The 22,489-nt window shown below is 41.9% G+C and overlaps 1 protein-coding gene across 1 annotated transcript; it reads right to left on the reverse strand.

Annotated features, from left to right (window-relative positions):
• Nucleotides 1-15,884: 15,884 nt before the first annotated feature.
• Nucleotides 15,885-21,629, reverse strand: gdf6b (growth differentiation factor 6b). Its single transcript, XM_014177002.3, has 2 exons — nucleotides 18,694-21,629; nucleotides 15,885-18,291 (listed from the first exon to the last, which is right to left on the reverse strand). The coding sequence occupies exons 1-2, from the start codon at nucleotides 19,046-19,048 to the stop codon at nucleotides 17,393-17,395; spliced, it is 1,254 nt and encodes a 417-aa protein (XP_014032477.1). The 5' UTR covers nucleotides 19,049-21,629; the 3' UTR covers nucleotides 15,885-17,392.
• Between the last annotated feature and the right edge of the window lie 860 nt (nucleotides 21,630-22,489).

Below are 22,489 nucleotides of genomic sequence, written 5' to 3' on the forward strand. Positions count from 1 at the left end.
AGAATTACAGTCAGATTTGCCCAATGGGGGGCGAGGGAGAGCTTTGTATGCGTCTCTGTGGGTGGAGTAAAGGTGGTCTAGATTTTTTCCCCCTCTGGTTGCACATTTAACATGCTGGTAGAAATGAGGTAAAACAGATTTAAGTTTCCCTGCATTAAAGTCACCGGCCACTAGGAGAGCCGCCTCTGGGTGAGCGTTTTCCTGTTTGCTTATGGCGGAATACAGCTCATTTAGTGTGGTTTTAGTGCCAACCTCGCTCTTTGGTGGTATGTAGACAGGTACGAAAAATACAGATGAAAACTCTCTTGGTAGATAGTGTGGTCTACAACTTATCATGAGATACTCTACCTTAGGCAAAACTTTGAGACTTCCTTAGATATCGTGCACCAGCTGTTGTTTTCATAAATGCATAGGCTCCCGCCCTGTGTCTTACCAGAGGCTGCTGTTCTGTCTTGCCGATAGAGTGTAATACCCGCCAGCTGTATGTTCTTAATGTTGTCGTTCAGCCACGACTCGGTGAAACATAAGATATTACAGTTTTTCATTTCCCATTGGTAGGATATACGTGCTTTCAGTTCGTCCCATTTATTTTCCAGCGATTGGACGTTAGCTAGCAGAACGGAAGACAAGGGTAGATTAGCCACTCGTCGCCTGATCCTCGCAAGGCACCCTGATCTTTGCCTCGAAATCTCAGTTTCCTTCTCCAGCGAATCACGGGGATCAGGGCCTTGTCAGGTGTCTGAAGTTTATCCCTCACGTCCGAGTCATTGAAGAAGGACTCCTTGTCCAATTTGAGGTGGATAATCCTAGTTCCGATGCCCAGAAGCTCTTTCGGTCATAAGAGACGGTAGCAGCAACATTATGTACAATACAAGTTACGAACAATGCAAAAAAACTAACAAAATAGCACGATTGGTCGAGAGCCGATAAGACGGCAGCCCTACCCTCCAGCGCCATCGTTACCACTCAAATCCTTATCCTCATTTTTTTCTGGGAAAAATCGTGGTGAGTAATTTTTGAGGTGGGCATGGGGGTTATCTTAGGCTTAGGCTTAGCAACTGTCAGATCAGCTGTATTTTGTTTCTCCTCGTGGAGAATAGATCAAATCATGTGCATTATGGGAGGTACAAACGGGATGTTTGGGTAGAGATGCCTGATCTGATTATGGTTATACGTTTTAATTTTCATCACAGATTTTTTTTGTCTAACATTTTTAAAATGATAAACAAATATTTCTCTAAACATTTAGGGTCCCCTGCCAGGCTAGAGCCCCATGAATCATTCATGTCCCCCCCCACCCTTAACGACGCCTTTGCTCACTGGAACCAAAAAGGGATCTCCTATGTGGATAACTGAAGAACCCTTTTGGAACAACTTTTTTCTAAGAGTGTAATAAACCTACATATATCTATCTGGTGTAAATGTTTTTCTCTGTCTTACTTGTCCACCAGACAGGGCAATAAGGTAATGTTTGTCCCTGGCCAGATGGACTCTTTATTAGTGTGCTGGGCATGGTGTGGAGTCAGTGTCACAGTGACTGTTCTGTGTACAAATCACTCACCACAAACATCATCAATATTTCCTTTCAATGTGTGACATATTGATGGACTGCCATAAACTGCCCCAGACTGATGCAGACTGACGTGCAATTCCCAGCAGAATACTTTTTATAGAGGGACCTGGACAGAATAGTCACCACAAAAATAACACAATCTAGATCTATTTTACATTTCCTCACACCCATCAGATGCCAAAAAGTAGCCAGACACTGTGGGCTTGAGCCAGGCTGCAGACAGTAGTTGGGGCTGTACACGTGGTGCAAAACACACATGCACATTCGCACGCAGACACAGTAATGTGAGATTATATGCCCTGAGATACGCCGACCGAGGTCCCTTGACATTTTAGGGATTTACCTTACATAAATCCCTAAGGCAACATAACAAGGTAAAACATTTAATCAGAACAACTCCAAACCTTAAACAAATAGTGTAATGAACCCCTATGGGTGGAAGTCTTACCGTAGATGTTCTGATGTCATTTGTTACTGTGTACATAATTGTGGCCAATCAACTATCTATCCCAGGGTACAGAGTGTGTGCGTCACAAATGGCACCCTGTTCCCTATATAGTGCACTACTTTTGACCAAGGCCCATAGGGTGTCATTTAGGACTCAGTCAGTGAATAGGGAGACTGATAGGTGAAGTGGACTGTAACCTGCAGGAGTTGAGCAGGCTTCTTTAGATCACAACGTTTCGCCCGGAGTGGAAATCACACTTATATGCGTCCCAAATGGCAATAGGGTGCCATTTGGAAAGCAGTCTTTGGCCGAGCCAACGGGCCAGGTGAGAGCTCCGTAGGTATGACTCATCTACGTTGTTACGGTTACACAGCTCGTCATCTGTTGACTCGCCTAAGGCAGGGTCATTAATTACAAAGTACATTTCTGGAAGCCTTACAAATCATGTATGGTGTAAATTGGAGGGCATTGCTGCAGTAGCTCTCATCATATAGGGGCCGATTCCGAGTCCTAAATGTCTTACCTACGTACTTCTCAGTGTTTGGTATTCAGACTTTCCTTATTCAGTTGCGTAATGCGCTCAGCAGGTGTGGTTGGTTACTTTGGACACATTTCATTCAACTGCTGAAAACCCTCCAACTTGCTGGCCAAAAGAGTTTCTCGTGGAGTTTTCATTCAATAGGGTTTTCAGTACATTTATCTTAAACCATCCTTTTAAATACAGTGTACCTTTTTAGTTTTAATTTTGTTCACAGACAGAGAACTGGTTCAGAATATTATTTACACATGAAAGAAAGTTTCATTCTGAAAATTGCCACATTCAGTTTTTCAACCCATGGTCATGTTGGAAAATGTGTGTACATAGAATTATAATTGGGAGAGTAGTGTATAATAGTAGGCTATACCAATACTTGGCCGTGGGATGACATGGCCAAGTATTGCGCCATGCTTCGGGTTCAAACTGTTACGGCTTGGTCTGCGCTCTGCTCCATAACGATTTAATTAGCCTACATGTCTTTTTTTATATCAACTGTTACTAATTATCCTCAGCAACAGCCACATGGTGGTGACGAGAGGAAGCAAATTAAGGTAAACAAAACAATGTAATTAAATGGAGTGATAATGTAGTTAGTACCAACTAATGGGAACTAACAGTAAATTGGCATTTGAATATGTGTGGTTATTAGGCCAACTGACCGTCGATACTGATGGTGGCTAATATTTAACGATGATAGAAATAGGAGACAGAAAAATGTGGGGTAGCCTATAATTAAGACATTCAAGAATGCCATCCCTGCAAGTTAAAAAGGATCATACCCTTTTTTTCCATTTTCGCCTAAAATGACATACCCAAATCTAACTGTCTGTATCTCAGGACCTGAAGCAAGGATATGCATATTCTTGGTACCATTTGAAAGGAAACACTTTGAAGTTATTGAAATTAATGTAGGAGAATATAAGACATTAGATCTGTTAAAAGATAAGACAAACAAAAAAACATGTTTTTTTCTATTTTTCTATTTTTTTTCAATCATCTTTGAAATGCAAGAGAAAGGCCATACTTTCAGATAGGAGTCCAGTTCCTACATTTGAACATACAAATTGATTTTATCAAACAAAACTATGCTACATTTTATCTCTGGGACCCTCAGGATGACAAAGCATGCTTCAGTTTGCTGGCATATGACTGGTTTCACATTTGTCTACAGTGATTATAAGGTAAAAATAGATCTAAAAGAAGTGTCGTTTATATTTACAATTCCTTTATCCAAATATTTACAATTCCTTTACTTATCTCTTATCAATAGATCTTATCAAGTTGTAAATGTCAGTGCATGGAGAATGGTCTTATTTATGTCCAAAAAAATACAGTAGATGCTTTTTCCACTTGAAACTGGTAGGTTCGCTAGACCTTATTCATGGTTGCACGTAAAGCTGGTGGAATGAAGTCATGGTTAGAAAGCAGCGTATCTGTAGAAACACATCTTCATTTATTCCATCTCCACCCCAAATGAATAGTCGGTGAAGAGCATGCTATTCTCATGCATCATTTCAAGGTCAGAATACACATAGAGGGAAAAGTATATAAAAAAGGAATTATGTTCCATTTACACTCGCTTAACTCGGTTCAGAAGCGGCCCCTATCGAACTCAAAGATCTACCCATTGTGGGAGGAATATCTCACTTCTGCCGCCACAACTAGGGAAATAGTAACAAGGAGATTACTGTACACCCATTCGTTCTTGATCTCATCTATGCTGATTCTACAAATGATAATGTCTGAAATTAAATGAGGTCATAAACTAATCAACCACTGAGGGTAGACAATAAGTGAGTGAGTTCCCCCAACTCCTATAATGGAGAACCCTCTGGATGTGCGTGCTTGTGTGTATGTGTGTGTGCATGATTGCTTGTGCATGTCTTTGTGTGTGTCTGCGTCTGCCGCCTCATGGCACCAGATTAACCCCCGGATTCCCAACATTCCTCTCAAAGTCCGGCACAAGTCTCGCCGCTGGTACATTTAAGGTGATTGACGTTATTTGCTACCATTAGGCACTACTATGCAATTGACCTCTGACCCTCCACAAGCGTCTTGTTGAAACAGCTTCAAGACAGATCGTCTAATCTCCATGGGAACCCCCTCCCCCCCATCTAGATTTAGGGCTGTCAGAGCAATCAACACCAAAAGGTGAAAGAGTGGAGCCAGGACCTCCGCTACTTACCCCCTGACCAATGAGTTGATCAGACCTCTGGTATCAAGAACTGGAGTGCTCAACTCAATAGTCCCTAAAGAAAGGTCTTTGGGTGCAGGGTGGATCAAATCCATGGTAATGGTGATATGTCCATGTTTTACTTCTCAATATTACATAACACTCGCTACATTTCTTATAGTCACCTTTATCTTGAAGATGATACCACTTTGAATAGAGTAGGTATACACAATCGTACATTCTTCTCTAAATGCGTTTACAAACTAGCCAGATGGGGAGTCATTACTGGTAAAAAATCTAAGGAAAGTGAGGAGAGAATCAAGGATAGGTTCAAATGTATTATGGCTACATGGCTAGGCGGTTCCATGTTCCAGACAGAAGTCTGGGTGAGGGTGTGGAGCAGAGCTGATTGACAATCTTATCAGGACAATGAGGGAAGCTTGGCAAAGCCAACCTGCAGCTTCTTTTAGATGAATAACAACGCGGTGGGAGGTCTGGTCTGACCCCAGTGTTAATGCCCATACACACTGACCTCTCCCATGCCTTGTGCCTCCTAAAGCCAAATTTGAAAAGTAGCTTACAGATTTAGTAGATCAAAACATGCTTTCATCATACTCCCCGTGTTGTACATACTGCTCTGATGTGGCGAGAAGCACACAGTTTATACAAAGAGAAAAAAATACCCACTATATAGGGTACCATTTGGCCTCTTTATTCTGGACTGGACAAAAATAAATAAGTTACTTTAATAAGTTACTACTGACTATTCATCTTTGAATGGATGTCTGTGTGTGAAAGATAGGGAGCCTGTAAGAGTTTATACAGTCAATGTCAGCTAAACTAAATCGTGCTGCTATTATGGAACTCATATGTAAAATATTTCCTCTTGAAGTTACCATACATTTCCTTAGACGGCTTAAGAGCTGTAATTGAAAACACATTGCATGTGGACTGTTGAGTTACAGTAGCCCAATAATAGTTGAAATCTGTTTTCTTTTTAGAGGATGTTGACTGAAACATATTGCCATTTTATAGACTACATTTCTTTTAGTGCCAATAAATTTGTTCTCATGGCAACTTATTGCTTATTTTAGCGCAAGATGTATCTGCATTGCAGGACTCCATAGTGTTTCTCTTCAGCTCTTTTTTAAAAAACGTAATGTTATCCAACGATAAATACTGAGATTATATTGACAGTGCTATTTTTTCCCCCAAGCTTTAATCTTCAGTTTGAACCCAAAACGTATAATTTCTTCCTCAAAATATGCATGGGTGAGTGCCCAAATGTATGCCAGTGAAAGCTAAGATGAGTGTGCACTGGGAATAAGTGTGCGTGTGTGTGTGCGTGCGTGTGTGTGCGTGCGTGTGTGCCTGTGTGTGGCATAGCAGCGGGGCTTTTCCATCTTATTAATGGAAAACATTAGTGTCATGGCCCAACCCCTCCCCCAGCCCTTTCCCCCTTGTTTAATTCAGTCCATCAACACTTCCTCCTTCAGCCTGTTAGTGTCACAGAGCATTTCCTCTCCCGACTCAACGAGCCCCAGCTCACAAGAAACGGCCCGGTTTTGGGTTTCTCTCAAAAAGCAAAGGGCTTCAAAGTCAAGAACTGCTTTTGGGATTTTTATTTACTCTAAATATTACTTGAATTTCCTTCCCAAATAGCACTTGTTCACATTTCTTTTGGAGAAAATGAAAGTAAGCGAGATGATTATGTTATGGATTGAAATAGGTATTGCGTTGCTTATTGAACATGAAAATAATTTGACCAGGTGTCAACACCTTTGAGAATACTAAATGGCTAAGTTATGTTAATATTCACACAAAGGGGTACAAGCTCTCCAGAGGACCACAACTATCAAACAGGACAGGATGGTGTAACTAAATGTCTGTCTCAGACACAATATATAAACAACACCACAAAATCCAATTCAACATTGGTACCAAAGATTATTTGAGGGTAAACATTTCTAGTAGTGTGCAATGCAACGTGCTGCACCGTCTCCTTGCCAGTTAAGGGCAGGAGAAAAAACAGACAATCTGTAGGTAATCAACAGCCCAATAAATGTCTGTGATCTTTTTGGGGAAATATACTCACTAATGGCTTGCCTTGTGTCCTGTGTCATTTCCTTTTGATGTGAAAAGGCAGTGATGATCTGTGATCTGGCTGTGTAGTAAAGAGCCCTCAGCAGGCATTTCTAATTAGTTGGGAGAGACTGATTTACTGTGGACCCTCCTCATCTGGTTCACATTTCAAATGCAGACTGACTGTAAAACAACACTAGCACTGCTGTCACTGAGCCCAAGCCTTCTAATGTACAAAAGAAGTCCAGACCCCTGATTATCATTCAGCCAAAGCACATGAATGGGCCGGGGTCACCCTGGTTTTACTTAAAGCCCCCCTCTTTAAGTATCATACTCCCACATAAAACTAACGTCAAGTGTATACTACATACAGTCCTCTGCCAAATCAGAGCCAGGTGGTCGTATGAGAAAGCTCATAATAGAAGGCTATTACAAACATCTGTATGTTCTATATGTCCTCATCATTTGATCCCTGGTATGACAGTAAAAGGCTGCAGCACCAGGGTTAACGCTACAACAGACCAGGTTTGGGGAAACACCCTATCTAACTCTAACTGGGTTTGTTCCCTTGCCAAGCCAGGCAGTGAGTGATTGGGATTTCCTATGGGAGAGGGAGCTCTTTCTTCAGGCTGATCACTGAGCCTAGTAAAACTTTAAACTGTTCTAATCTCCCTAAAACTCTAAACGAGGCAAATGTTAAAGATAATACGTGTAAAACAAACAGTGAAATAGTAAGCATTCAGGATTATTTCATAACAGAGTTTTAGACAGATTCAGGGATAGGGTTTTAAGATGTGAACAGAAGTTCTGTCAGATATTCGCTCAGTGTGGCTGGATGAGTCGAGACCAGAATCTGCTTCTCCCAGCAGGTAGTGCAGGGTATGCTCAAGGGGATAGTGTTTTGCTAACAGCACTGACCCACAGAAGACCCCTCTCTCCCTGGATTAGTGAGCCTCCCTCTGACCTCCTGCTATCAAAATAGACCTCCTTCATCACTTTGCTTACTCACTCGACTGTGCAATCCCTCTTTTCCACCTCTGTAACAATTAGAGGGCTCAGGGGTTGCTGCCATTTGACTCCTCTGTAGAAAAGACTTCCACTTTAAAGCCATTTAAAAGGAGGTTTAACAAGAGCAAACACAGAGGTCCAGGCCAAGGGAGATCACTTTTGCCTGTTAGCTTGACAAAAGAGACACGTGTTTGAGGAAAGATATCGAGTGTCTAAAACCTACAATGGAATACAATGTAAATTTAAATACAGTTTGAGAACATTTTTATTGGAGAAAAGTAAAACATCTCTTTGAAAGAAAACCTTGTCCCTTAGCAGTCAGTGTTATCTCATTTGAAGTCAACTGTAATTTCCATCTTGATTTAAACAAGCATGAAATAGCAATCACTTTGTTTCTCGACAGATATTTCCCTAACTCAGAGCAAAATGGCTCCAGTGAGACAGACATAGCCGAAAAGGCCTCCTGATATCCCTATAGAAAAGCAACATTCCGATCTTTTGTTCTCCTCTGTTCTGCCTTAAAGTAGCCTCTTCTTTTTATATCTTACTTGTTGTATAGGGCCGGTTGGGACAGGCTGCCATTCTGCACAGAGAAAGGCAGGGGAGGGCTGCAGAAAGCATCACACACATTCCTTTCCCTTGTTCCCCTCTTTCTCTTGATTGCCAAACTCTTTATTACTGGATGTATACCTTGTAGAATGCACACAGGCCACAGAGACAATAGGCCACTTGACCTTTGGTCTGTAGGAAAAGGCATGCTCAAATCTCATGTCAGGATCCTCTCTTACCATTGTTTTCAGGACTGGAGCCTGAATGTAGCTCTATACTAGGGGTCAGGCCATGCATCTGCCCACCACGCCTCACCAACCAATTTGTTTGTCCCTCTTCCGCCTCTCTACAGACAGACACATACACATACACATACAGCCCACCCATGGAATATAGAGTTTTACCCCCTTAAACCCCGTAAACTGTCACTCAAGTCATTCAACTATCTCTCAATGCCAACAGTTTTGAATTAAAACATATTCATATTGTCAATGGGTCAAATCTCTGCTCTCGCACTCTTTTTCTGTGTGAAGAAGAATATAGAAAACCTGGAAATGTACAATACTACTTTTTAACATTGACCAACAGTAACTATTGATGTATTGACAGAGCAGCCTTTGCAAACCATTTGGAGTGACTTACAGCACCAGTCAAAAGTTTGGATACACCTAGTCATTCAAGTATTTTTCTTTATTTTTCTTTATTTTCAACATTGTAGAATAATAGTAAACACCAAAACTTTGAAATAACATGTGGAATCATGTTGTAACGAAAAAAGTGTTAAACAAATGAATGTTATATTTTAGATTCTTCAAAGTAGCCACCCCTTGCCTTGATGACAGCTTTGCACACTCTTGGCAATATATTTTGATTTGTTTAACACTTTTTTGGTGCTACATAATTCCATATGTGTTATTTCATAGTTTTGATGTCTTCACTATTATTCTACAATGTAGAAAATAGTAAAAATAAAGAAATACCCTTGAATGAGTAGGTGTGTCCAAACTTTTGACTGGTACTGTATGTGACCAACAGGCTTTGAGAGAGTCCTGTTTAGACTGGTGTCCTATAAGGTTTGGTGTAGGGGGACTATAGCAGTGGAGGCTCCTTAGAGGAGGAAGGGGAGAACCATCCTCCTCAGTGAATTTCATATTTTTTCTATTATTTTAAAACATTGAACAAGTTAACCGTTTTAGATAAAAGTATACAAAATATATTCACGTCACCAAATAACTTATTAAAAAACACTGTTTTGCAATGAAGGTCTACAGTAGCCACGAGCACTCTGTAGAGGTAGCACCATGGTATAGCCGGAGGCCAGCTAGTCTCTCTCCTCCTCTGGGTACTGACTTCAATACAAAACCTAGGAGGCTATGGTTCTCACCCCCTTCCATAGACTTACACAGTAATTATGACACCTTCTGGAGGACGTCCTCCAACCTATCAAAGCACTTGCAGCATGAACTGACATGTTGTCCACCCAATCAAAGGACCAGAGAATTAATCTAGTACTGGAAGCATAAGCTACAGCTTGTTGGCACTAGACTGCAAACATTTGGTGAGTAGTTGACTCAAAGAGAGAGAAAGACAATAGCTGAACAATTTTGGACTAATTAATTTCTTTGTTTGGTGTTCATGTTTTTGCTATTCACCCAATGTTCGCGGGTCTGATGGACCAACACCATTATTGGGTTTTTAAAACTATACAGCCATAACAATTTACGTAAAAATACTTAATACTTAGATGTTGACTTATATCAATTACAAGCAATATAGACTGCATACAGTACATGGTTAATATTTGCAATTTACCTCTGCTTGATCACATTTGTCAATAAAAGCGGCATTCGTTTATTTAAAAAAAATATGTGATTTTTGTTTTCAAAAATCGATTATAATCAAGACATGGATGAAATAAATCATGTTTATTTTGAACAAATATAAATGAAACAAGGTTTTCATCACTATTGATGTTAATTGCTTTGAAGTGAACAAATTGGAAAGACACATTTTACATACAGTATTTTATGGAAGTAATAAATGAGCCCCATTGAACACAAATAAAGGCCGGTCTACACACCACACGACGGACAGAGTTTAACTGTTTGTGTGTTGCAAATGTATTTATTGCACTTGATGCATGTGTAATGTGTCTTCCTGTCCTTCTTGGGTCCTCACACATCGCAGTGCTTCTTCTTGTTGCTACCGGCTGCAAACTAGAATGATGAAAACACAAGAATTTTACTAACATCTCACTCACTCACATACATTACCGTTCAAAAGATTGGGGTCACTTAGAAATGTCCTTGTTTTTTAAAGAAAAGCTAATTTTGTTGTCCATTAAAATAACATCAAACTGATCAGTAATACAGTGTAGACATTGTTCATGTTGTAAATGACTATTGTAGCTGGAAACGGCAGATTTTTAATGGAATATCTACATAGGCGTACAGAGGCCCATTATCAGCAACCATCACTCCTGTGTTCCAATGGCACGTTGTGTTAGCTAATCCAAGTTTATCATTTTAAAAGGCTAATTGATCATTAGAAAACCTTTTCACACCCTTGGTGTCCACATCACCAACAAACTAGAATGGTCTAAACACACCAAGACAGTCGCGAAGAGGGCACGACAAAGCCTATTCCACCTCAGGAAACTAAAAAGATTTGGCATGGGTCCTGAGATCCTCAAAAGGTTCTACAGCTGTAACATCGAGAGTATCCTGACTGGTTGCATCACTGCCTGGTACAGCAATTGCTCGGCCTCCGACCGCAAGGCACTACAGAGGGTAATGTGTACGGCCCAGTACATCACTGGGGCTAAGCAGCCTGCCATCCAGGACCTCTACACAAGGCGGTGTCAGAGTGCAAATAGACCCCAGCCACACGAGACTGTTCTCTCTACTACCGCATGGCAAGCTGTACCGGAGTGCCAACTCTAGGACAAAAAGGCTTCTCAACAGTTTTTACACCCAAGCCATAAGACTCCTGAACAGGTAATCAAATGGCTACCCGGACTATTTGTATTGTGCCCCCCCCCCCCTCCCAACCCATCTTTTACACTGCTGCTACTCTCTGTTTATCATATATGCATAGTCACTTTAAATATACATTAATGTACATACTACCTCAATTGGCCCGACCAACCAGTGCTCCCGCACATTGGCTAACCAGGCTATCTGCATTGTGTCCCGCCACCCACCACCCACCACCCACCAACCCCTCTTTTACACTACTGCTACTCTCTGTTCATCATATATGCATAGTCACTTTAACCATATCTACATGTACATACTACCTCAATCAGCCCGACTAACCAGTGTTATTGAGTGTCTATATATAGCCTCGCTATTTTGATAGCCTTGCTACTGTATATAGCCTCGCTACTGTTATTTTTCACTGTCTTTTTACTGTTGTTTTTATTTCTTTACTTACCTATTGTTCACCTAATACCTTTTTTGCACTGTTGGTTAGTAAGTAAGCATTTCACTGTAAGGTCTATTATACCTGTTGTATTCGGCGCACGTGACAAATAAACTTTGATTTGATTTGACTTTTGCAATTATGTTAACACAGCTGAAAACTGTTGTTCTGATTAAAGAAGCAATAAAACTGGCCTTCATTAGACTAATTGAGTATCTGGAGCATCAGCATTTGTGGGTTCGATTACAGGCTCAAAATGGCCAGAAACAAAGAACTTTCTTCTGAAACTCTTCTGAGACATGAAGGCTATTCTATGCGAGAAATTGCCAAGAAACTGAAGATCTCGTACAAAACTGTGTACTACTCCCTTCACAAAACAGCGCAAACTGGCTCTAACCAGAATAGAAAGAGGAGTGGGAGGCCCCGGTGCACAGCTGAGCAAGAGGTTGAACAGTTAAAAAGAAGCCTTTATGTCCTGCACATGTGTAACCGCCATCCGCGTCCTGGTTGCATCCTTATCACATTAGCAGCCATGCAGGCTGGCTCATTCCTTGGGCAAGAAGACCATATTTCTCCTCCTGCAGGCTGCTGATTAGCTGGTTGCTGACGGGCTGGTCCTGGGGCTGGCTGAAGGTCAATCTCATCCTTTTCTTCCAACTTACTGTCAGACTCTGAATTGACAGAGACATGATCTTCATATTCGTAAAATTATTTCTAAGGCCCTCTGAGCAGAGAATATTTTTGCCACACTGATTGATTGTGGTAAGGAGCCACACATGCAAAGCTATTTATTTGTTGTGTCCATCCCCCAATTTGCATCTGGCTGGAGTAGAGTGTGGGAAAATACTGCATTTTTTACAATGTATCAAAAATAATGTATCGAAATAATATATTGTAATAACATTGTGCAGGTTCCTGTAAGACATTGTGTAGTTTCACACACTACAAAGGGTAAAGAGTGCGAGAAAAGCGGGAGACAGGCAGGGAGACAGACAGGGTCTTGGTGCTATGTTGAAACAGCAGGCCCAGGGAGGATGAAGACAGAGTGAAGGCACACAGCAAACCTTTTTGTTAAAGTTTTACTTGTTTTCACCTACACACACTTTTCCACACTTTTATTACCCTCGGGTACAGTGGACCCAAACACCACATATGTAATATAAATGTGTAGGGGGGTGCACAGTGTGCACACAATGAAAATGTGTTATTTTACATGTTCTTCATAGAAAATGAGTCAAGGCCAATGAGTCTCAGGTTGAAAAAATAATTAATTGTATTACTTTTCTTTAAGTAAACATTGAAAATGGGTCCCACAGACACGAACACCAAAATGAACACCAAAATGAAGAAGAAGCAAGAGATATATTTTTTGTTTGTTTTTACTTTCACTTAGCTAGCAAATGCAGCTAGCTAGTTTAGCCTACTCAAACACCCGGCTCAAACAGAGAGGGAGGCTATGATTGCTGGCTGGCTATGGCTATCCAACACTGGAACTCTTCCAAGTCAGACCATTTCCGGAGACCTTCTCCCCTTCCTCACCTCGCTCATCAACTCATCCTTGACCGCTGGCTACGTCCCTTCCGTCTTCAAGAGAGCGAGAGTTGCACCCCTTCTGAAAAAACCTACACTCGATCCCTCCGATGTCAACAACTACAGACCAGTATCCCTTCTTTCCTTTCTCTCCAAAACTCTTGAACGTGCCGTCCTTGGCCAGCTCTCCTGCTATCTCTCTCAGAATGACCTTCTTGATCCTAATCAGTCAGGTTTCAAGACTGGGCATTCAACTGAGACTGCTCTTCTCTGTGTCACGGAGGCTCTCCGCACTGCTAAAGCTAACTCTCTCTCCTCTGCTCTCATACTTCTAGACCTATCTGCTGCCTTTGATACTGTGAACCATCAGATCCTCCTCTCCACCCTCTCCGAGTTGGGCATCTCCGGCGCGGCCCACGCTTGGATTGCGTCCTACCTGACAGGTCGCTCCTACCAGGTGGCGTGGCGAGAATCTGTCTCCGCACCATGCGCTCTCACCACTGGTGTCCCCCAGGGCTCTGTTCTACGCCCTCTCCTATTCTCGCTATACACCAAGTCACTTGGCTCTGTCATATCCTCACATGGTCTCTCCTATCATTGCTATGCAGACGACACACAATTAATCTTCTCCTTTCCCCCTTCTGATAACCAGGCGGCGAATCGCATCTCTGCATGTCTGTCAGACATATCAGTGTGGATGACGGATCACCAGCTATAGCTGAACCTCGGCAAGACGGAGCTGCTCTTCCTCCCGGGGAAGGACTGCCCGTTCCATGATCTCGCCATCATGGTTGACAACTCCCTTGTGTCCTCCTCCCAGAGTGCTAAGAACCTTGGCGTGATCCTGGACAACACCCTGTCGTTCTCCACTAACATCAAGGCGGTGACCCGATCCTGTAGGTTCATGCTCTACAACATTCGCAGAGTACGACCCTGCCTCACACAGGAAGCGGCGCAGGTCCTAATCCAGGCACTTGTCATCTCCCGTCTGGATTACTGCAACTCGCTGTTGGCTGGGCTCCCTGCCTGTGCCATTAAACCCCTACAACTCATCCAGAATGCCGCAGCCCGTCTGGTGTTCAACCTTCCCAAGTTCTCTCACGTCACCCCGCTCCTCCGCTCTCTCCACTGGCTTCCAGTTGAAGCTCGCATCCGCTACAAGACCATGGTGATTGCCTACGGAGCTGTGAAGGGAACGGCACCTCCATACCTTCAGGCTCTGATCAGGCCCTACACCCAAACAAGGGCACTGCGTTCATCCACCACTGGCCTGCTGGCCCCCCTACCTCTGAGGAAGCACAGTTCCCGCTCAGCCCAGTCAAAACTGCTCGCTGCTCTGGCACCCCAATGGTGGAACAAGCTCCCTCACGACGCCAGGACAGCGGAGTCAATCACCACCTTCCGGAGACACCTGAAACCCCACCTCTTTAAGGAATACCTAGGATAGGATAAAGTAATCCTTCTAACCCCCCCCCCCCCCCCCCCCCTTAAAATATTTAGATGCACTATTGTAAAGTGGTTGTTCCACTGGATATCATAAGGTGAATGCACCATTTTGTAAGTCGCTCTGGATAAGAGCGTCTGCTAAATGACTTAAATGTAATGTAAATGTAAGGTAAGCTTTTGATTTTATAAATGTATTGCAACTGGGGCTCGCCAGTGTAACCACTAAACTGCTTGCTGACTGTACACTGTACTGCATGATTGTAGCGGGTTTACTAATGTGTTAGTTCTAGTAGCTTCGGCGATGTAGGTAGGCTGTGTGTAGCGGTTGGCGGTTATGATATGAAGGTTTGGCTTGGAAAGGTTTTTTGCTTGGTCACAGACAGCTAAAGTTTTGTCCATGGAAGTCTACAAGCGAAGGGAAAAGGTGTGAGGAGGAGAGCGCATAGATACATGAAGGAATTTTATATTGAGCCAAATGATCATGCTGTTTGTATGTGGGTGTTATGAAAGTGAACTTTGTTTGCGTGTGATCAGGGGTGTATTCATTCCGCCGATTCTGTTGAAAAACGTTTTTGAAACTTAAGCAAACGGAACAAAACGGGGATAAACATTCCTGAATTGGTCCAATAGAAACTCTTGTTTGCAACTGTCGGACTAAGGATTACACCCTTGATCAGCTAGATTGAATGTATCACTGTCTGTCTCCTTGATTAATCGACCTGTGCATCTATGTGGTAAACTTTCATTCATCGGCTAGATTGTAGCAAACTCATGATGGGTACAGTGAACATTTTTGTATCATGTAATAGCCTAAACCTATCACTGTTACATTGAGCTGGGTGATTGGAATATGAATAACAGTCATCCAATTTGCTGTATTAAAAATAAAGCCATGCTCATAAAGAAAATAATCGTCCTCCCTCATCTTAAACCTCACCGACCGCCATTGGACTATAGTGACACTGCACAATCGAGTAATGCAAATCAGTTCAAACCGCAATGATACACATATTTTGGAAAATATAATCAAAATACATCATACAAAACATAATTTAATATACTATTATACAAAACATGTAACCTTAACAGGTAAAAAAAGGAATAGATGATTTGGTTAAATAATTTAATTGATTGTTGTTATCATTAATTTGTCATGTATTTTCTTATAATTGTATTTGAATAATAATTAGACCTCATTAGTTTTTTGACACAGTGTCAGGACAGTATCACCAATAAACATTTGTAAATGTACCTTCTGTTTTAAACTTGTTAGAGAATATTAAATAAATTGGTTTTGAGTTCCAGTAGAAAATAGAAAGTAAAATACAAAATCCAATAAAGATTACTGTAAAATATTCTAAAACAGGCTGTAACAGGTCTATAAACTATGGAGCAGTATATCAATGCAAAAACACAGGGGTCTTTTTTCTGACTGGTAATCATTTCCTGTTTTAACAGTTAAGGCTCCCTCATTCTTTGCTTGTTTAAATCTACACCATAAGGTTTACAAAATACAATCTTTAAAGTTTTGAAATATGGTCCCTCTTTAACAACAACTTTTAAGACTTTCTGAAACCATAATTTATAAGGTCTTCATAGATGCTTTACAAACCCCATACTGTACGTTACCTTTTAAATAGTATGAATTTTCTTATTAATAAATAAGTTCTGAAGCATCTATACATGGTTTATGAAGGCTTTGTTAAGCCTTCAAAGTTGTTGTTCATGTACAATCTTGTACAGGACCAAAACATGATAGGTATTAAACCCTGACAGCAAACTCCAACAACAAAAATAACTTATTGATAGAACATAAATTATAATTTCCATATCAAGTACTTACATATGGTAATATGAATCTCAGTGCATTACATGAAAAGGCCCATGGGCATTATTTTATCATCTTGTATCTAACCACAACATGACTACGTCCCAAATGACACCCAATTCCCTATATATTGTGTGCACTACACTATGTAGCTAAGTAGGGAATAGGGTGCCAATAGGGTGCCTTGGCTAAGTAGGCTCAGCCTGGGGGCATTTTTGGTGGAAGTGCACTTGAATTACACAGACGTTGCAACTCAATAAGGCTTTACATTCTGAGTAGCACTCAAGCATCCTCTCGAGTCAAAGGCCAAGCCAAGGAGCTATGAAAGGACTTCTGCTTTTGAATGATGTTTTTACATTGATATGACACATTTTTATTTTCAGTCATTTGCTGGGTGTTTAGAAGTGTCCCTCCCGTTAATTGGTAAATAAAAACATGTGACAGGGTTCAGGGACGAAGTAGCCTCGCTTGCCAGGCTTAAACTGAGAACCAGACCAGGGAAGAAGAAATGAACATGGCTTAGTTTGGGGCAGGTGATTATTAATCCCACCACACCATTTTACAATATTAGACAGTGCTCTCTGTTCAGCTACGTCCCAAATGACACCCTATTGCCTATATAGTGCTCTACTTTTGACCAGAGACCCATGGATCAAAAGTAGTGCACTACATAGCGAATAGGGTGCCATTTGGGATGCAACCAATCAGGTAGCTTAAAGTATTGCCTTCACACCAGATAGGCCCTGATGATCACATTGCATTCCCACTCAAAACACAGTCTTTCCAAAAAGGCATTACCTACAACCACACGACTCAACCACCATATCCTCATACTGCTTATACACCACATTATTTCCTGAGTCGATGTAGAGAATACTGATAGGGCTGAGTTTGGACGGGGCACAGCAGCTAGGAGGCATGTTGCTGGGGTTCATCGAATTCATAAGGGTCTGTATGATGGCATGGTTTGTGGGCTCTAGATGTGACCTCAGAGGAAAGTCACACACGCCCTCACAGTGGTACGCCTCGTAATCCAGAGGAGCGATGATCCAATCGTCCCAGCCCAACTCTCTGAAGTTCACACGCAACGGCTTCTTGCTGCATCTCGATTTTGACTTGTTGCCATTCCTCTTCCCGTGGCGATTCTTCAATATAGCAGTCCTGCGTCTCCGGCTGGCTTTGGAACTAGAACGAGGGCCTCTGTCTTTCCCCTTTTCCCCAGGGCCAATCAATGTCCTTCCTTCTCTCCTTTCACTGAAAAGGGTCTGTCTCTTCTTGGACCTGGTGAACACCACTAAAATGGCCTTCTTTTGTTGTGAGCGACCATTTCTGTGAAAGCCCAGATGATGCAAGTCAAGCTCCCTCTCAGGGTTGTCCAGCATGGCCTTGACCTCCAGACAGAACTGGCTCCCCAGTGTGAGGTGATCCCTGTCCTTAAATATTTCCCACACATCTAACACCTCCCATCTGGGCCGATGGGACTCCTGAAGATCCAACGTTCTGGAATCCAGCAGCTGCTGAGAGCGGCAGGAGAGTAGCTGAATGTCCACTGGCTCCATTTCCGACATCCTGAAATTCCCAGACACTTTGGTGTATATCCTCAGCTCAGCCCCCAGCACCTCGGCTCTGTCTGAGAGGGTTGAGACGTCAAACAGATACTGCTGTCTTCGCAAAGGGGAGAGTGGGAGGTCATCTGTGAAAGGCATTAAATAATTGCTGTCAGATACATTTTCGGGGGAGAGCATTCTTTAAAGAGATTACTTTCATGCAATAGGATTTTTTCCCCATTGTTTATCTTCAGTTTATGAAAATCACACTGGCAATTTCAAAACAGTCCACCTATAATATAATAGGCTGTAAATATGAGTATCTTAGCATTACATGGAGGATTAGTTCAATCTTGTATATTGATTGTACATTTTGGGATTTTTTATTCACAAGAGATAAAACATGACTGATATATACAGTCAGGAATGTGGCTACGTTACACAGACATTCATAACACATTTACTAGGCTACAGCATGGTGAGTGGATGAGAGAAACATAAAAAATGGAAACTGCTATTTTAAACGTGTCTTAAATGGTTTTACATACCTTGTCCGATGTCCACAAAACTTGCTATAGTGTTAGCTGCTTTTGACGACCGAAGGAAACTTGCGTTTAGCCCCAATTTTTCGGCTGTAGAGAAAGTCTTATAAATTGAAAGCATGTAGTCGTGTGGTTCAATTGAATCTTTGAGCCCACCCTTGTAATGCCGTTCATTTGATGATGATGATGATGAGGATGAGTACATATCTTTGAAATATTTTGCCTCTAGTCCATCAAATACTTTCGGCACCTTGCTGCTCTTTGAGGCAGACGGAAGGAAAATAGTAAATGACTGAAAACATGGTAAATCCCATACACATGTGAGGACCGCGTAAAATGTGGTTATTTGATAGAAATCCATAATTTTCCAAATAAATAGATTGATAAAAAAAACGTCAGCGAAATGTCAAATATGTGTCAGAGTAGATGCTTAGTATGTGGCGAAGGGACCACGGGCACTATCGAAGCTGGACTTCATCCACTTTCAACAAGTGCCGACTTTGCAGTGTGAACTACACGGGATCGTCAACTGGGCTAAAAGGAGCGCAAAAACACGCCCAGCTTGGAATTCACTCGCTGCTAATAGTGGACCGGCGGGTTCTAACTTATATCATCATGGTAGAAAAGCAATCAAAGCATCATGTCCTAGTTTACTATCCTGGTAAAGACATGGTCAAATACAAAGACTTCCAGGAGCCTGACACTACAGCCGTCATGTATTTCTTAGCTATCATGTTACCTTAAGCAGGTGTACATCTTCACATGCATTCGTGTGTTCTATTCACTTCAAATGTTGGCACATTCACCTCTCCTTCCCATGACACAGTTCTTAAACAACACTGGTGAGTTCTGTCGGATTAAAACATTATTAATATCAACAGCATTCCTTGTTGACATTAGGCTACATCTAATATCCAGTCACGATTGTGTCTCTCCAGCCTTTTCAGCGCATTCCTCAAGAATGGAACTTTTACAATTTATGGAGTTTCCGCCCCCTAGTGAATAAACTACGCAATCGCTTGGACAGAAAGACAACTTTCGATGCTGCTTTCAGCACCATGGATAGCGTCTTATCATACAACAACATGACAAGCCTTAACAGTCTGATGGCCTTGAGATAGAAGCTATTTTTCAGTCTCTCAGTCCCTGCTGTGATGCATCTGTACTGACCTCACCTTCTTGATGGTAGTGGGGTGAACAGGCAGTGGCTCGGGTGGTTGTTGTCCTTGATGATCTTTTTGACCTTCCTGTGACATTGTGTGCTGTAGGTATCCTAAAGGGCATGTAGTTTGCCCCCGGTGATGTGTTGTGCAGACTGCACCACCCTCTAGAGAGCCCTGTGGTTGTGGGCGGTGCAGTTGCCGTACCAGGCGGTGATACAGCCCGACGGGATGCTCTCAATTGTGCATCTGTAAACGTTTGTGAGGGTTTTAGGTGACTAGCCAAATTTCTTCAGCCTCCTATGGTTGAAGAGGCGCTGTTGTGGGTTGACCATTTCAGTTTGTCTGTGATGTGTATGCCAAGGAACTTAAAACTTTTCACCTTCTCCACTGCTGTCCCGTCGATGTGGATAGGGGGTGCTCCCTCTGCTGTTTCCTGAAGTTCACTATCATCTCCTTTGTTTTGTTGATGTTGAGTGAGAGGTTGTTTTCCTGACACCACACTCTGAGTGCCCTCACCTCCTCCCTATAGACCAGGTGTGCCCAACCATCTTTGACGTGAGATCAAATGTTTTATTTGCCAGCCTGAAGAGATCTACCAGTCTCTAAATCTAAACCAACCAACAAAATGTATGAAACGCAACACACCACTGAGTATGGACCTGCTGCTATGATACCTATTTGATACCCAAATATAATGTGGACCAATAACATGTTTTCCACAAATAAGTGCAACTCATTTAATTTCCTACCTTAGTGTGACTTTTGGCAATGGGTGGAGGCAAGTAGTTTTTCATAGTCAGGGCTGTAGCAGCTTGTTGCAAGTCTCATGCAGGCCACAAGGTGGTCATCAGTCATAATAGATCTGTACTTGGACTTTATTATCTTCATGTGAGAAAATGCAGATTCACAGAGGTAGGTTGATCCAAAAAGGGCTGATAAGTTGAGAGCACGTCTTCTTATGTTGGCATACTTCTCCTCTAGCAGTAGCTCCCAGAACTCTTCCTTCATCTCAGTGGTTGCCCTGGATTTCAGCTGAATGTCATTTCGACGGGGTGACAATTTCAGTTTCTGCTATAGTTGTGTCCAACTGAAAAAGTGATCCCATTTTGGAGGCAATGACTTCCACAATTATGTCTGTGCCAAACGGAAAGCATATATAAGTGGCAATAGGCTCAAATGATGCAACGTCAGTGAAAAGACTGCCAAACTCCGATAAGATGCTCTGGACTTGCTCCACGTAACGTGCACTGTCAAGCTGTGCTGTATCCTTGCCCTGACGTTCAAGTTCTGAAATAATGTGTTGAAAGAAGTGCAGGTCCTTACGTTGCAGCTTTCTTGTGAGCAGTTGTAGTTTGCATTTAAAAGTGTTCACAGAGTTGATCATGTCGATTACATGTTTGCCTTTTCCTTGCAGCACTACATTCAATTCATTAAGCATGTAAGTTAGGTCAGTGAGAAGCTCAATCCAGGAGTGTGTCCTCTAGATGTACATATTCTGCATGTTTGGAGACCTTGAGAAACTCCTCAACTTCAGGGAACAACTCACTGAATCTCCCTAGAAATGTACCTTGGCTCAGCCACTGCACATTCGTGTGCAGCAACAGGTCTGTGTGCTCCGCTTCAGTTTCTTCTAAGTGAGCACGAAATAGCCTCCGCTGTAGGCTTCTTGCTCGAATAGAACACACAATGTCCATTGCAACATCTATCACCTCTTTAATGTTTAACCTCTTACATCTAGACGTTCCGCTAGCGGAACACCTGCTCCAATATCCAATGATAGGCGTGGCGCGAATTACAAATTCCTCAAAAATACAAAAATTTCAATTTTTCAAACATATGACTATTTCACAGCATTTTAAAGACAAGACTCTCCTTTATCTAACCACACTGTCCGATTTCAAAAAGGCTTTACAGCGAAAGCAAAACATTAGATTATGTCAGCAGAGTACCAAGCCAGAAATAATCAGACACCCATTTTTCAAGCTAGCATATAATGTCACAAAAACCCAGAAGACAGCTAAATGCAGCACTAACCTTTGATGATCTTCATCAGATGACACACCTAGGACATTATGTTATACAATACATGCATGTTTTGTTCAATCAAGTTCATATTTATATCAAAAAACAGCTTTTTACATTACCATGTGACGTTCAGAACTAGCATACCCTCCGCAAACTTCCGGGGAATTTGCTAACAATTTACTAAATTACTCACGATAAACGTTCACAAAAAGCATAACAATTATTTTAAGAATTATAGATACAGAACTCCTCTATGCACTCGATATGTCCGATTTTAAAATAGCTTTTTGGTGAAAGCACATTTTGCAATATTCTAAGTACATAGCCCAGCCATCACGGGCTAGCTATTTAGACACCCGGCAAGTTTAGCCTTCACCAAAATCAGATTTACTATTATAAAAGTTTGATTACCTTTTGTTGTCTTCGTCAGAATGCACTCCCAGGACTGCTACTTCAATAACAAATGTTGGTTTGATCCAAAATAATCCATCGTTATATCCGAATAGCGGCGTTTTGTTCATGCGTCCCAGACACTATCCGAAATGGTAAATCAGGGTCGCACGCATGGCGCAATTCGTGACCAAAAAATTCTAAATATTCCATTACCGTACTTC

This window comes from Salmo salar, chromosome 27, assembly GCF_965601325.2.
Source record: "Salmo salar chromosome 27, fSalSal1, whole genome shotgun sequence".
Taxonomy (NCBI): Eukaryota; Metazoa; Chordata; class Actinopteri; order Salmoniformes; family Salmonidae; genus Salmo; species Salmo salar.